Source organism: Phalacrocorax carbo, chromosome 28 (assembly GCF_963921805.1).
Source record: "Phalacrocorax carbo chromosome 28, bPhaCar2.1, whole genome shotgun sequence".
Lineage (NCBI taxonomy): Eukaryota > Metazoa > Chordata > Aves > Suliformes > Phalacrocoracidae > Phalacrocorax > Phalacrocorax carbo.
The window spans coordinates 72655-88062 of record NC_087540.1 but is presented as its reverse complement, the minus strand read 5'-3'; the positions used below and the strand labels follow the sequence as shown (position 1 = coordinate 88062).

The window sequence follows — 15408 nt, the reverse complement described above, 5'->3', positions numbered from 1 at the left end:
TAACCCCTTCTCAGCCAGAACCAGCACAAGCGTGTACATTTACACCTGTACGTGCATAGTACACACAAACGCACATTGCCTGCACTCACGCAGTACAGCCACACGTATTTATACATGCAGTCACAGTACCCGCTCTGGGTCTGGAGTCCTGTTTGTGCTCTGCTCAGAGATCCTGTCTGGAGAGGACTGGAATTCAATCATGTACGATGGGACCATGGGCTGTGGGGCCCATCCTTTCCTGGCATGCTGGTCTGCATCTACTTTATCATCCTCTTTGTTTGTGGGAACTGTATCCTCTGCCTGCGAAGCCAGGCCCAGGCTCCCTGTACCCAGCCCCATAGCATCAGCTAAACGGGGCTATGCAGGGGGGGAAGGGGAGCCTCCTTAAGCTTTTCAGTGCTTGCCTTAAGCTTTTCAGTCCTGAACAGCAGGGGAACATACCACAGGCTTCAGGGCTGGCACTGGTAGTGGCTGAGGTCCGGGGTCTGGAGGAAAGCACCCCACGGGGCAGGTCTGGATGACCGGCAGGCATAGATTCAGCCATCGGTCGATGCAGTAACGGGACTGAGCTGGATGGACTGAGCTAAGGCAGAGAGAGGGCGGCCAGCCCAGAGCTCAGTACTCGCAAGGATGGGTGCAGGGTTAGGGATCACCAGCCAGGGTTGTCTCAAGGGCTCAACTCCAGGAAGGTTTCTCAGGGCACCCTGGAGACCATGGGCAGCTCTGGCCACATCCTCCAAACATGAACCGAGTTAATGCCCTTAGCGCTGTCCCTCCAGATATCCTCCTCAATGTCTTCCTGGCCATTGCAGTTGATAACCTGGCTGAGGCCGAGAGCCTGACCTTAGCCCAGAAGGCCAAAGCAGAGGAACGCAAGCGGCGGAAGATGTCCAGGTGAGTGCTGCCATCCCTGGCAGCAGGAGCTCCCAGATCAGGTGCTTTGGTGCAAGGGCACAGAACAGCATTACCCGTGACCCTGCCCAGAGTTCAGTTCCTGCTCTCCCCTCTTCTCCATTCAGAGGTTACCCAGAGAAATCTGAAGATGGCAAGCAGATGCTGGCAAAGAAGCTTGAGCAGAAAATGAAGGGAGAAGGGATTCCCACAACAGCCAAGGTCAGTGCTGGTGGGGCTGAGCCTTGGGGAGCTCCTGGTGGGGGACCAGGCTTCTCCTCCCACTATCCAGAACTGACAAAGTCCTGGAGCCAGCCTGCATCTGGACTCTTCTGGGCCAGAATCGCTCCTCACTGTAGCATCCTCTGGTGATGGGGGTTCTCTGGGCCCAGGCAGGACATGTTGCCTGGTGAAAAAGGTCCATTGCTGGGGATTCTCTTCCTCTGATTCATTTCCTTTGCCACAGCCAGTTGTCAGTGGTTGAGATGGGCACTGGTGCACACCAGTGTGGAGGGGAGCAGAGCAGGTCAGCAGCACTCCATACCTCCGTTACGTCCACACCAGCAGCCCCTGAATGCAAAACCCTCTATACAGCTGTGCTGACTGTGTGCCGAGCTGCCTCTTATAAGCATCTGGCCAGCAGCTACTTCCCTGTTCATTTTCCAGAGATGCCCATGGGAACTCACCCAGGAGTCACCCCATGTCTTATTCCACCCATGGTATAGGTGCCTGGCCCCAGGTTCTTGGCCAGCACACGTTCCCCTGTCCCATCCTCTCGGTATTGCTCTTTGCTCAGACTGCAGCATCCCTGAGGTGTTTCCCCTCACCCTGCCAGGACTCCATGTGCTGGGTGCTGTACAGGGCAAATGCAGAGACGCTGCTTGCCCACATGACGGAATTCCAAGATGACAGGGTCTGGCCAACATGCAACATTTGGCAGCAATACTGGCACAGGCGGTTGCATGTCCTCCTCTCCGTCTCTCCCTTGTTTCATTTGAAAGTGGACGAATTTGAATCCCATGTCAATGAGATCAAAGACCCCTACCCTTCTGCAGACTTCCCAGGTAAGACATGTCCCTGTCAGGGAAAGCTGGGGAGGCACTAGGGAGGGACGGTTCCAGCACCCTGGCTGTGTGAGGAGCAAAGGATGTGGTGACCCTCTGCCTGCCTTGGAGTACTGAGGTCCTTCTGGCACAGATGCCAAATAAGGATCACAGGATCAGAGGATTGTCCATAAGGTCACATTCCCTCTCTGTCTCTGGGGGATTCTTTCCTTTTCCCTCCTCGTGGCCACCCTGCAGGTGATGATGAGGAAGATGAGCCTGAAATCCCCCTGAGTCCTCGGCCACATCCACTCGCAGAACTACAGCTGAAAGAGAAGGCCGTGCCCATGCCTGAAGCCAGCTCCTTCTTCATCTTCAGCCCAACCAATAAGTAGGCACTGACCCTTCTCCCTGCCTTGTGGAGCCAGGCCTGGCCCAGGTACTTCTGGCACTGACCCTTCCCAGTGGGGTCCTGCTGGTGTGTAACAGCTGGCTCTGAAGGGAGCCAGCTCACTGGGAAAGGTCTTCTCTGTGGAAGGGCTGGCACAGACATCCCTTCATGCCTTGGGCCTTCCTGTCCTCAAGGTTTAGCCATAACCCTCTTGCAGGCTACCATGGCCCTCTGGCCCCTCACAGCCTCTCATGCCATTTCTGTCCCTGGCAGGTTTCGGATGCTGTGCCACAGAATTGTCAATGCCACCTGGTTCACCAACTTCATTCTGCTCTTCATTCTGCTCAGCAGCATCTCGCTGGCAGCTGAGGATCCCATCCGGGCCGAGTCCTTCCGCAACCAGGTGACCAAGTAGCTGTGAAGGGTTGGGATGGGTGGGGGAGACCTCATGGAGACACCCAGCTCCCAGGTAGGCAGAGATCCGCTTGCCAGATGTCTTGCCTAGGCAGGTAGCTGTGATTTCATGCCTGTCTCTGCAAGGGCAATACACTCTGGGAGGAGAGCCTGGTTCTGTTGTCCGTTCAGGGCACAGCTGGGACAAGTTTTTACTCCTCCATGTCTCAGTTTACTTCTGGGTGAAGAGATCCACCTGACAGGGAGTGCGAGATTACCTTGGTTCAAGGCTTACTGGGGATAGCGATGTCCTGTGAGACTCCAGTCTGGACCGCTGGTGTGTGCAGCACCCTGAAATGCTGCTGGCATGGAGCAGTGGGAGCCACAGGTCTAGCCACACAAGGCACAAATGGTTCTGCACCCGTGCAGTGTCTGGCAGGGACTGGGGGGTCTTCCCAGGGCACTCAGTGTTCTTGGGGCATCAGATGCTTTCGAGTGAATCAGGTCAAACCTCGCTCACTTGGAAACGGAGAGCGTGGTCCCAGGCTGCAGGCTGGGTCAGGCACTGGGGAGAATCAGCAAAGCTGAGGAAAGTTCAGGATTCTTCTTGGCACTGGGTTTGCAGGCTCTGTTGAGCTAGATGGGCTCCCCAGTCCACAGAGTGGGGGGCAAAACCACAGTGCCAGGTTGTTTGAACACACTGGAGCATTTCATGTCACCCAAATCTCATCTGGCTCTGGTGCTTCTGTCCCCAGATTCTTGGATACTTTGACATTGGTTTCACCTGTCTTCACAGTTGAAATAATCTTGAAGGTGAGTCCCTCTGCCCCGTGGTCCTGGCTGTGTGCGTGACCCAGCACATGGGTATAGACTGGTCTGGCCATGGGCATTCATGCTCTTTCAGCACAAGCTTGAGGTCCCAGTGAGGCGAACGTGCTGGCTGATCCTCGTGTCCCCAGAGTTCATGCAGTCTAGGTGGTGCATCACCTGCCCCAGCGGCCACGTGTCCCCTCCAGTGAGGTCAGGCAGCCAAGTCAGCTGTGCTGTGGCACAGGGACAGATGGGCCATGGCACCAGCATTTCAGTTCTGACATGCCCTTAACAAAAACTTTGAGAAAGAGGAAGCAATGGAAGTCTGTGGAGTAAAACAGTAATTCAAGCAGCTGCTGCATGTTGCTCCCACTCCAAGGCTCTTTACTCTTCTCCTCTTTATGAATGACTCTGAATGACTGGGAAGTGTTTTGTCTCCAGCCAGTACGGTATAGAGGATTCAGCTTCCTGCCTGGCCGCAGAGGCAGAGGCCTGAGCAGGATAGGGTGCTCAGGCCATGGAGCTGTGAGAAGCCCCTCATGCCTTGTCTGCCCCAGGGCTGTGGAGGGACCATGTCCCCAAAGCCCTGCCTGGCCTCTCTCCTAACTCCTTCTGCTCCCCAGATGACAGCCTATGGTGCTTTCCTGCACAAAGGCTCCTTCTGCAGGAACTCTTTCAATATCCTTGATTTACTGGTGGTCGCTGTCTCCCTCATCTCCATGGGAATCGAGTAAGCACCTCCACACTTCGCAGGGTGGGCACTGGTCTGTTTAGCCTGGCAGGGCAGATGGGGTGCTGCAGCTCTCTGTGCTGGATAGAGAAGGAGCAGCCAGCCCACGGGCTGGACATTAGCCCATGTGTTAGTGTCCATGAAGTCATGCTTAGGGGGACAGGGCACAGACAACTGGGAGGCAGGGAGGCAAACTTCTTGAGTGTCAAAAGGGAAGATCTGGGTAGGAATTCAACTTGGAGCTGCTTTCTCCAGCTGCCTGTGTCTCTTGGCCTTATGTGGGGTGGTGGCTTAGTGATTTATGCGTGTCTCGGCCATCCCTTGCGCCTCACCCCCGGTCCCAGCCTGGCCTCCATGGCTGCTTGGTGGGGCTGTGCCAGGCTGGCCTGGGCAGGGGGATCGCCCCATCGCAGCTCTGCCTTCCTCCTCAGGTCCAGTGCCATCTCAGTGGTGAAGATTCTCCGGGTGCTGAGGGTACTGAGGCCTCTGCGAGCCATTAACAGGGCAAAGGGGCTGAAGGTAAGAGGGAGCCTGAGGCTGGGGTGCTTGGTCCGTGGGAGTCCTCATGAGAGGTTATGTGGCATGAATCATGCCCTGTGGGGTTTGCGGTGCCAGGAAACCAGTTCCCACTCCCCATCCGTGGAAGGGGTCCGCCCCATCCCACTGCTCGCAGCAGGCTTCCGCTCTTCCTGGGGCCCATCTGTGCGGTGATAGGGTGTGGGACACGCAGCAGGGGCTTGCAGCAGGCATGCTCATGTGTGCACTATCATCGACCCCTGCAGCACGTGGTCCAGTGCGTGTTCGTGGCCATCAAGACTATCGGTAACGTTGTGGTCATCACAACGTTGCTGCAGTTCATGTTTGCCTGCATCGGGGTCCAGCTCTTCAAGGTGAGACGTGTCTAAGGAGGGCAGGAGAGATGTTCTGCTCAGGTGTATCCTAGACATAGCCCTTGGGGATGGTGTCTCCCAGTGTTGAGGTCAGCACAGGCTGTACTATCTGTGCTCCGCAAGAAGACCTGCCTGCACTAGACCTCCTGGCAGAAGACCCTGCAGTGGGAGGAGGGCCGGAAACACCCAGGATACTGTCAGGTCCAGACAGCACATGTAAGGGGTCTGGCTGCCTCAGCCCACTTAGTGCCTCAGTTTCCCCTTTTGAAGGCAGCAAGTGCTTCTGACTTCCCCTGCGCTTTGGATGCAAACTGTTTCCTTTTTTCACAGCACCGCTCTTGCTCTCGGGGCCTTGGCTGTTCCAAGGCAGAGCTGGCTCTGGCTGAGCTCAGCTTTGTTCTAATAATTGAGCTTAAATTCCCGGCTGGCATGGGGAGAGCTTTCAGGACACCCTGCAGGCTGAGCAGACTTGTCAGCATACCTTAATTTTTAGTTAATTCTAGGGTTACCGCTTTCTTCCCTATTTTCCAAATAGTTGGCTCCCAGATAGGATGAACTAGGTAGGTCTCAGCTCAGGGCTCTGGAAGATTTGTTCCCAACACTAGGCAACATTTACTTGTCTCAGCCTGGGATTGACCCCAAGGTCTGCCATGGCTCCTGCAACACCCTGTGAACTGGGTTGCATTGGCATGCAAAGCAGGGAAGCCAGCGGTGGTGAGAGGCAGGGGCCAGAGTTAGCACAGAGGCAGCGTAGGGACTGACTGTGGGCTGTGAAAAAGTCAGAACTCCCCAGGGCTTCTCAAGTCACAGCAAAATCGTAGCCTCTTCTGATCTCTGGAAAATGCAGGGCAAGTTCTATAGATGCACAGATCCATCCAAGGTGACGGAGAAGGAGTGCAGGTAAGAGCTGTCTGCAGCTCAGCCCCAGCAGAGCAGGGGCCAGGGATGGGAGGGGGCCATTTGTGTTCCTGCATGGGGATGCTGCATCCAAAAAGTGGAGCTGAGGCCTCATGCTGTTCTCCCTCACCAAATCAGAAACAAGCACAGGGCAATCTCCCACTCCCAGGGACCAAGGAGCCCTGGGCCAGTGCTGCAGCGGGTGGGCTGACAGTGGCCCTGCCTGGTGACCGCTGCAACCCTTCTGCCGCAGGGGTTATTTCGTCAACTACGTGGACGGGGACCCCACACGGATTGAGCTAGAGAAGCGTGTCTGGTTGCACAGCAACTTCCACTTCGACAGCGTCTTCTCAGCCATGATGTCGCTTTTCACTGTCTCCACCTTCGAGGGCTGGCCAGAGTGAGTCTGGTGGAGCACGGGGCCTGCTGAGGGACTGGTCAGTGCTGGGAGCAGGTCACTGCCACAGGCCTTTACCATGGTAAAGACGGAAGAGCTGCCCATGGCTGAGGAGCAGGGCTAGACATCCTGGCAGTGGCTGTGGAGCTGACAAGGTCATCAGCAGCCTTGTCCCACTTTTGTTGGATTTGGGATGTCCCAGGCAGAACCAGCAGGGGCAAGGAAACAAACAGCCCTTGTTAACCAGATGTACCGCTGGGCGCCTGACAGCACATTCTGGTCTACTGGCCCTTTTTCTTCTTGGCCCACAAAAGGGTTCCGAGAGGAGAACCGCTGCTGGAAGCGGCTGTCTCGTGGGGCAAGAGCAAAGCCCCCTTTCCAGCACCCTTCCTGGTTTCCCGGGGGTGCCCAGGAGAGATGGAACCCTGCCCGGCAGGCCAGGCCAGGCAGCCGCCTGGCACGGGAGCGTGGCAGGGTTCAGCGCGCCCGCAGGCACGGGCTCCCAGCGCCTGGGACGGCAGCAGCCGCTCTGCCCCTCCCGGCTCAGCCCTGGGGAGCCCCAGTGTGACGTCAGAGCCGCCACTGTGAGCTCAGAGCTGGCCACCCGCACAGCCCTGTGGCGCGTGGGGCAGGAGCCCACAGATGCGTGTGGCTGTTGCCCGGGCAGGTGCGCTCCTGCTGAGAGGCGGCGCGTGGCTGCTGCTGGAGCTGGTTTTGCCTGGGCAGGCCACGCTTGCTGGGGCTGAGGGGGAAGAGCTGAGCGGGGAGCCTGCCTTGGCCCAGAGATGGCGAGGAGAAAGGCCCCCCAGGGAAGACACCAAGGGGCCTCCAAAGGCTCCGTTGGGATTAATGCCAGACAAGAGCTGGCAGGGGAGGCAGCGGGGCCGAGCTGCTGCCAGGCCAGCGGGTACGAAGTGGGCTGCTCCTGCCTGGGGCGTCAGGTTCGGGGGGTAGCAAGGACATGGCCTAACACGGTCACTGGGGTGTGGAGCAGCATGGGGACGCCGACAGAGGTTTTCTGAAGAGGAGCCCTGTGGCTTGCAAAGCCCCCCTCCTGCGGGGATGGGTCTTGGCTGAAAGGCTGGCTCTCCCTCCCGGCCAAAATCCAGTGTGCAGCAGGGGCCTTTGGGGAGGGGGTAGCCTCATGCTGCAGGGTCCAGAGCCCAGCCCTGCTGCGCAGGCAGATGTTGCTGCGCAGGCAGATGTTGCTGCGCAGGGAGGCCAAGGCCCTGGGACCTGACGCTGCTCCCCCTGGGGATGCTGAGGCGGGGTCCTGCGTGGCTGAGGTGGGGCAGCTGTGTGGGGAGGAGAGGGGTCGGGAGAACGCCAGTGACCAGGGAGGAGGTGGGGGTCCACAGTGGGGGGCAGCAGCCTGTGCCCTCTCCCCAAACGGCCACCGAGAGGTGTCTGCGAAGGGGCAGGTGGTGGCAGGGAGCAGGGAGTGACGGGCTCAGAATAGGGCTGTGCTGCCGGGTGGGCTGGGACAGCCTGTCCTCTGTCAAGGGCCTCTGCTCAGGCTGCTCCTGCCCGCCTCGGCTCCCGTGGCGTGGGGATGGTGGGCAACCGGCATTTGTCTTTTTCCTCCCACAGGAACCTATGCGTGGAGGTGGAGCTGGTGACGGTCCCTTCCACCTCGGCTCCCTGCTCTGCCACGCAAGGGCCTGCCAAGTGGCGCAGCAAGGCCACAGGAATTGCAAGTAAGCTCAGCACTGCTGCTTGCTGTGAAGTCCCCTGGGGTGAACTTGGAGAGCTGCGCTGTGCCAGAGCTCTGGCCAAATGTCACGAGGGGCAGGAGAAGTGCAGGCTGCCCCAGGGAGGGAGGGAGGGAGTGCGTAGGACTGGGTGCCCCCCTTCCCGCAGGGAGCTCAAACACGTGTGGCTGGGCATCCTAGAGAAGAGACCTCAAGAGACAGGCCTAACTTTTCCCTGGCTTTTTTGCCCAGGGGCGGTCCTCAGCCTGGCTTGGCATCTGGCAGGTGCCCTTGTCTCCCTGTGGAGACATCTGCTGAGCACACGCATCTTTGCCAGGTACGTACTACCTGTTTCTGCCGTGGTGGGGGGCGGGGGGAGAAGGGGGATGTCCCTTCCCCCAAGCAAGGGGGAGAGCAGAGGGTGTTCCCCAGCCAGCAGCCCGGGGCTCCCGCTCGTGCGCCAAAGCTTGTGCGGTGCCCGTTCTCGGGGAGAGCCAAGAGCAAAGCCCCTCGGCAGCCCCACTCCCACGCATTTGCCGGCGCCCCAAAACCCTCCCGGAGATGTAGTAGGACAAACGGCCGTGTAGCCAGAAGCTCAGGAGCAGAGCCGAGCCTCCGCAGGGCAAGGGTCTTCCCCAGCTCTGGCAAGAGACCACACAGGTCTGGAAGGAAAGCCAGACCAGGCCCCTGCGCTTCCCAGCTGCGCGGAGAAACACCCCTAAGAGCAATCTGTGTGCCTGCAAGTGAGAACAGGCCTGCTCTCTCAGCCAAAGAGAGGGAGCAAGGTCCACCCCAGAAGGACTACTGAAAAGCAGTCCTCATTTGCTCAACCTCTCTACTTCCCTGCATGATTTTCATTCCCTTTCGGAAGGTGCTCCTGGAGCCCTTCGTTTGGGGAAGATCTGCCGGCAGCGCTGAACGGCGTGGACAGAAATCGTGTTCGTGCTGGGCGCCAATCTGTCAGCTCTCTGTCAGCAGCAGGCTTGCGAAGCAATGGCTTTAGGGCCTGAAGAGGGAAATCCACGGGTGAGGGGGTTTGCCCAAGACTTGCAGCACTGACAGCCACAGGACTCCCTCTTTTCCAGGCAAAAGATGGCCCCGCGGAGCAAGAGGTTGCTGAAAGTCTTCTTCCTGTGCCTCCCAGTGGCTCTGGGTGAGTTTTCATGAGCAAACACAGCCTGGCTGTGCTGGATGCCAGCTTTCCTTTTGGGCCAGTATGTGTGAAACGCCCGTGGTGCGGGTGCGTCCTGAGGAGGTCCTTGACTGGCACTGGCGTTTGGACTACCGGTAAGACTGGTAGCCTCCCAGCCGTGCTGCTGCTCTGGCCACTGGGCCAAATGGCTTGCTTAGTCTGCAAGTCTGCGAGAGAAGGGCGTAGCTCTTTCCAAGCCTGAGCTGGGGATTCCCAGACGGGAGGGGCCGTGCAGGGGGACCCATGGAGAGGTACCTCTCCTAGCCCATGCAGCCCAGCCTCGGTGCTCACCGAAGCAGTGAGGGGAAATGGGGAGTAGCTCTGGGGCACCGAGCACACCTGAAGGCCACGGCTACGCAGCCCCCTCCAGCCTGGGCTGATGGCTCCCGGTCAGAGGCGCGTCCTCTCTCTGCACCCCACGTTCCCCACCTCCTCGGCTCACCTGCTGCCCAGCCCCAGGGCACCAGGCAGGCGACAACGCAGCTGCAGGGGGATGGCTAGCAACTCCGCTAAAATAGCTGTCTCTCGGTGATGTGAATTGCAGCTGGTGCTTACTGCGCGACCTCGCTGCCGGTGTGGACAACGCAGGCAAAGGGACTGATAGAGGTCAGTGACGCGTTGCTGGCAGTGGCTGGAGGAATCACAGGCTGTGCTGCTGCCACGCAGGCTGACCCAAAGAAGCGGCAGCTTGTGCCTTCCTGGGGAAGCCTCTCCTGGGAAGCCCCGGCAACTCTGGTAGTGAATGCCGTAACGGAGCATTTTTCCCTCCCAGGAGCTGACACGCGTGTCGTCGGCAAACCTGAAGATGCTTTGGTAAGAGAGGTTTCCTGAGCTGGAACTGGTTCTGTGCAGAAGCATCAGCCGACCTCGTGCTACCTGCGCTCACTTTCCTAACAGCCAGGGCTCCCGTACTTCCCTCCTGCCTTTGCCTTTTGCTCAGCCTGGTGCGGAAGGGAAGCACTGGCAAAGCAGGGGAAGCACACGTGTCTCTCTCTCCTCTTGCTGAGCTCAGACGCTCCCCAGAGGCGATGGGCCGCTCTCTGACCGGATCGGCTTTCCTGTCGTGCAGGAACTTGCCCGTTTTGGTGGTGGAGGAGACCCAAAAGACACGCTTTCTGCTGGAGGAGGTGGCTCAGCTGAGGGCACAGATCCGCAGTTTGAAGGTGATCCTGCATTTTGGGGAAGGAGGCTTGGCTGGGCAGAACCCCTGAGAACATTTTCTTCAGGATTCTTGGTGGGGTCAGACTGCTGACTGCAGCAACCCAGCCTTTGCCCCAGGGGCTTGCTGGGTGAGCTTCTGCACTGCACAGGCCCCTCTCCAGCCCCAGTGTAACAAGGTCGCTTCAGGCAGCAGAGGACTCCTGAGAGCCTTTCCTAGGCGCGCCGGTGCCTCTGGCTCCTCTGAGCAGGCTCCTGAGGCGGTGGTGGGACCCAGGCACACGTACAGCGCCAGCCATGGCTTACAGGGCCTGAGCCTCTCTCCCAGCTGACATGGAGAGCACAGCGGGTGTGGACGGTGGTGTGGGGACCCACATCAACACGCCTTGGGGTCATGGCCATGGCCATGGCCACAGATAAACTTCCTAGTCCTCACGGCTCATGCCGGCAGGAGAATCTTGCAGCTCTGTGGACAAGGCTTGCCTTGCCTTGCCTTCCTGACACTGACCCTTTGCCTCTGCGGGCGCTAGGAGCCACGCTGCACTGCCTGCTGACGTGGTCCTTTTCTGTGTTGATTTCTGGCGTTCCCAGGAAGCTCAGGAAGTGAACCAGGCAGCGTCCAAGAAGGCTTTGGGTGCCTACGTCGAGATGTCTGACTGGGCCCTGGAAAGCTCTGGTATGGACACAAGCCGCCCAGTCCTTGCCCTGCGCTTGCCCCTAGCACTCCCCAAAGGAGCCCGTGCTCCAGGCGCTGCTCTCCAAAATGGGGCAGCTTAAATCCTTCACGGGGTCCAAGAGCAAGGCTGTGGCAGAGTGGGTCGCTCAGGCTCCCTCCCAGTCAAGCCCTCGGCCTCCACACAGGTGCCCCTGGCGCTGCCCCCGCACGTCTTCCTGTGCTGATGGAGGGGCTCTGCTCCTCTGCGCTGCATTTGCAAAGGGAATGGCCGGGCCGTCCTTTGCTGCTCGTGCTCCAAGCCCTCAGCTTTGGTCTGCTGTCGTGCTCGTGGGCGCCTGCAGGCTCCCAGAGCCCTCCCACCTTCTCCTCGTGGTGCTGTGGGAGAAGCACTCACCAGGGATGGGGCTGCCGTCATTGCTCTGTGCAGCCGGGCACCCCCCCGCCCCCAGCGTGGTGATGAGGACAGGACTGACAGACGTGGAGCTGGACGGCGGCGTCACAAATACTGCCTGAGCACCAGCTCCCTCCTAGTCTGCGCCTCTAGCAGTCATCTGCTCTCCCTTCCTTACAGGTGCCACCATTGACACGCAGAGAACTTCCGAGACCTACGACTGCCAAGAGAATTGGAGCTGCTGGGCTTTACGGTTCTTCCGCGCTGCCAAGCCTCCTGAGACTATTTTGCAGGTATCGTAGCAGAAATCTTCAGGGAAGGTGTCCTTCCTTCCCGAGAAGTTGGGGACTGACCTCAGGGGCTCTCCCCTCAGGCCAGTGGTACTGGTCAAGCCCACCGTGCTGCTCAGGTTCTGGAAACCAAAGCTCTCACACAGGGCTGGGCTTGCTAGAGATCCGTGGGTGCCCTGGGGAGGTGAACAGAGGTGAACTGCTGCATCTTGCCCACAGTCCTCTGCCACAGCTGGGTGAAAGCCTTCCTCCCTGGCGACCCTGGTTCCACACTCACCCCTAACGGTGCCTTTTTGCGGGCGGGAGGCAGGAGGTGGCGGGTGCCCTGCAGAGCCGCTGGGCAGGGACGTGTTTCTGCGAGGGCCTGACTAGGATGCTTTTGTAACCGCTCTTCTCCTCTGCTCCCTAATACCGAGACCCCCTTTGTCAGGCAGGGCAGGGGGCCTCCTGCTTCTGTGCACTTCCTCACAGGCGCCTCATTTTCAAGCTGAAATAGGCCCCACAGACACGCCGGCGCCTATGCTTCGAGCTACGCGGGCAGTGGTGTTGGCCCCAGTGCTCTCTCACACTTCATTGCTGTCGCGTTCTGGTTGCAGGCGGATGTTTCCCCAGGAAACTGCTGGCCTTTCCAAGGGCATCAGGGCCAGGTGGTCATCAGGTTGCCAGCACGAGTCCATCTGACTGCCATCACTGTGCAGCACATCTCCAAAGACGTGTCTCCATCTGGGACCGTCCTCAGCGCCCCCAGAGACGTCGCTGTCTTTGTAAGTCTCTGCTGGGCGCTTCTGGCGGGCATCTGGCCCTGGGGCAAAGCCAGGACAGGGCCCTGCTTGCTTTTGTGCATCTTCTGGGGCTTGTGTCCTGATCTCTCGCGAGCACTGCAGTGCCCTCGCGGGACGCTTCAGGGGCTCGAGAGGTTTCATCCCTCTTAAGGTTTGTTCTGGCCAAGCACCTCTGGGTTCTTCACCAAATCTCAAAGCGGAGACTGAGCTCCGCCATAGCCGGTGCTAGGCTGCTGCTCGAGCCCCAGGAGAGGGTGGGTGGATAACAGGGCTGAGCCAGCGCGTACCTTGCCTCTCTGTCGGGATGACTCTGAGCGGCTCTCCTTGTGCTTTGCCCCTGAGGGAGTGGATGCGGACGGAGAAGAGGAAACTCTCCTTGGGACGTTCACGTACGACGTGGCAAAAGAGGCCATTCAGACCTTCCCTCTGAAGGTACGCTCCACGCACGGGGACGAGATGCCGGGGAGCACAGCAGGTTTGCCTGCAAGTCCATGGAGGAAGGGCGCGCATGCTTTCTCCCTGGGCAGAGGGGCCCGGGCCACCGTCATGAGAGAGAGACCTGCGGGCTTGGGAGGGCTGAGGAGCACGCGGTGGTGGTAGCAAGAGGGTAGCAAGGGCAGGGTCAGGCCCGTAGGAGCACGAGTCCCGAGAGATCCCTGGCTGCGCCCGGTGCCTTCAGCAGAGGCAGCTGCACACGCGCCCACTCCACGCAAGCAGCGTCTTTGTGCCGTGGAGAAACAGGGCGGCCTGGTGGCGAGAGGCGTCGGGCAGCAGCGTCGCTCCATGCTGCGGCCTGCTGGCAGGCTGGACAGTGTCCTCTCCTCCCACCACAGCACGGCCCTTCTCCCGCGGCGCTCTCACGCCTGCCAGGGGGAGAGCAGGCACAGCAGGCAGCGGCAGCTCGGCGGGGTTGCACACCAGGTGCCCCACGCGCAGGGGCGCCTCCCCGGCCTCACTGTCAGCACAGAGCAAGGGGCAGCGGGAAGGGGCAGAGGGAAGGGAGACCGAGCCCCAGCCGGGCCGGCGTGCAAAGACGGGGTGATGGCACTGCCGCTCTTAACACCCCCGTTTCCTTTTCCCACTCTTCTTCACAGAACGCGCCGCTTCCCAGAGCCTTTCCGTCTGTCAGACTTCTTGTGGAGAGCAACTGGGGAAACCCAGCGTACACCTGCATTTATCGAGTGCAGGTTCATGGGAAGATGGCGCAACCAGAGAGCCCCAGGTGAAACCAGAGAGGAAAATGTCAAACGTGAGAAAGAAGAAGAAGGGGAGGAAGAACAAATAAATCTAAAAGATGTGGCAATTGAGATGGCTGTAGAACTGTAGAAGATTTGTCTCCAAAGCGGGGTGCTCAAGACGTTCCACACTGCGGGAGGGGAATTCGGGAGCGTGTGGAAAATGTTAGAGCTTGTATGCAATTTTTTTCTTAAAAACGAGGAAGATGGGAAGCATTGCCAAGACTGAACCTAGAGAGGGGAGGCCCAGCCTGTCAGCGCTCCTCCCGCCGCCCCCGGAGGCTCCGCAAGCGGCCCCAGCCCAGGGCAGGCCGAAGGGCCCGGCTTCAGTTCACAAGAGGGAGGCTGGCCCCGCCCGCCGGCCCGCGCGGGCTCTGCAGGAGCTCCCCCAGGCTCCCGCCCACCCTCTTCCCAGCTTCTCAGCCAATGGCGCCCGCCAGGCGGGGACAGGCAGGGCCCCCCGCCAACCACCGCAGCGCCCCTTCTCTGGCCCCGCCCCGCTGCGGCCGCGTGCCAGCGGACGAGCACGTGGCTACGGGCGCGCCCGGAGCGCCAGCCAGGGCCGCGGGTTCGAGTCCCGCCACTGGCTTCGAGGCCCGGCGAGGTCAAGGAATGAGGCGCTTGCTGGCGTGAATGCCTCACGTACCAGCCACAGGGCTGCCTGCGCAGGAGGGGAAAGGTGGTTTAATGGGAAATTGTAGTGGTAATTGGGTTTGAAGTACGGGTGCTTGTCATAGCTCTTTTGGTCAGTTACTAAGAGAAAAAGAATTTTGCCAAGGATGTTTTCTTGTTGGGGGGTCCGAGTCCCCTGCCCGGTTTGGAAAGGGCTTCGAGTCCCCGAAGTTGACCAAGCGGGTTAGAGTCCCACTGAATGGGGTTTGAGTCCCCACTTTGGCCACTTGTCTTGACTGGTCTCTGAATTTTGGCGTGGTTATCAGAATATGGATTTATTTTTGCATGTTCGGATCAGATAGTTGTTTTGGAAGTCACATTTAATATGGGTGGGGAATCGCCTAAAGGCACCATCTTAAAGAAGTCACCTCTAGGGCGTTGACTGAGGCATTGGAAGGGGGCTGGGGGTGGGTTCGATCCCCTCACAAGGATGTAGTTAACTGAGTATTGTAATCATTGGTCGCCGATCTATACTTTGAAATATAATACTATAATACTACTATATTAAAATAATATGTATTATAATGCAATAATACCATAGTGCGGTTGATGATGTTTTGCAAAAGAGGAGGAAAATGGGATGAGATCCCATACGCGGGTTGGTTTTTCACGTTGCAGAGCAGCGGTTGGAAAAGGGGAAAAGATCGCGGATCGATTACTAAGGATGCAAATGTTTTGGCCTTAGAACAATGTTGGGACAAACCACCCACCCGCGTGATGTTGTTCTGCATGTAGTATTGGTAAAAGGAGGTGTAAAATACAAGGAGCTGGTGGAAGAGGAAGATGATGTAGGATGACTAGTGGCTCCGGCACAGGGAAGTCTACAGGGAGGTAACGATCAGTGTGGAAACAGGGAAGTTGGACAAGTGGATATGGGGG

At 58.8% G+C, this 15408-nt stretch overlaps 2 protein-coding genes across 2 annotated transcripts in view; both read left to right on the top strand.

Moving 5' to 3' along the window:
• LOC135317963 (voltage-dependent L-type calcium channel subunit alpha-1S-like) overlaps positions 1 to 15408 on the top strand; it is a 52453-nt gene that overhangs the window by 413 nt on the left and 36632 nt on the right. Inside the window, 16 exon segments of the mRNA XM_064474701.1 lie at positions 168 to 218; positions 221 to 289; positions 780 to 894; positions 1020 to 1123; positions 1893 to 1955; positions 2193 to 2325; positions 2599 to 2728; positions 3474 to 3502; positions 3504 to 3531; positions 4152 to 4258; positions 4690 to 4777; positions 5041 to 5148; positions 5996 to 6048; positions 6299 to 6445; positions 8033 to 8139; positions 8386 to 8470. Of these exon segments, the coding sequence (XP_064330771.1) occupies positions 168 to 218; positions 221 to 289; positions 780 to 894; positions 1020 to 1123; positions 1893 to 1955; positions 2193 to 2325; positions 2599 to 2728; positions 3474 to 3502; positions 3504 to 3531; positions 4152 to 4258; positions 4690 to 4777; positions 5041 to 5148; positions 5996 to 6048; positions 6299 to 6445; positions 8033 to 8139; positions 8386 to 8470 (1417 nt within the window).
• On the top strand, positions 10159 to 14911 carry LOC135318238 (sperm-associated antigen 4 protein-like). The gene is made up of 6 exons (XM_064475356.1): positions 10159 to 10488; positions 11075 to 11159; positions 11731 to 11843; positions 12437 to 12604; positions 12965 to 13054; positions 13717 to 14911. The coding sequence occupies exons 1-6, from the start codon at positions 10354 to 10356 to the stop codon at positions 13846 to 13848; spliced, it is 723 nt and encodes a 240-aa protein (XP_064331426.1). The 5' UTR covers positions 10159 to 10353; the 3' UTR covers positions 13849 to 14911.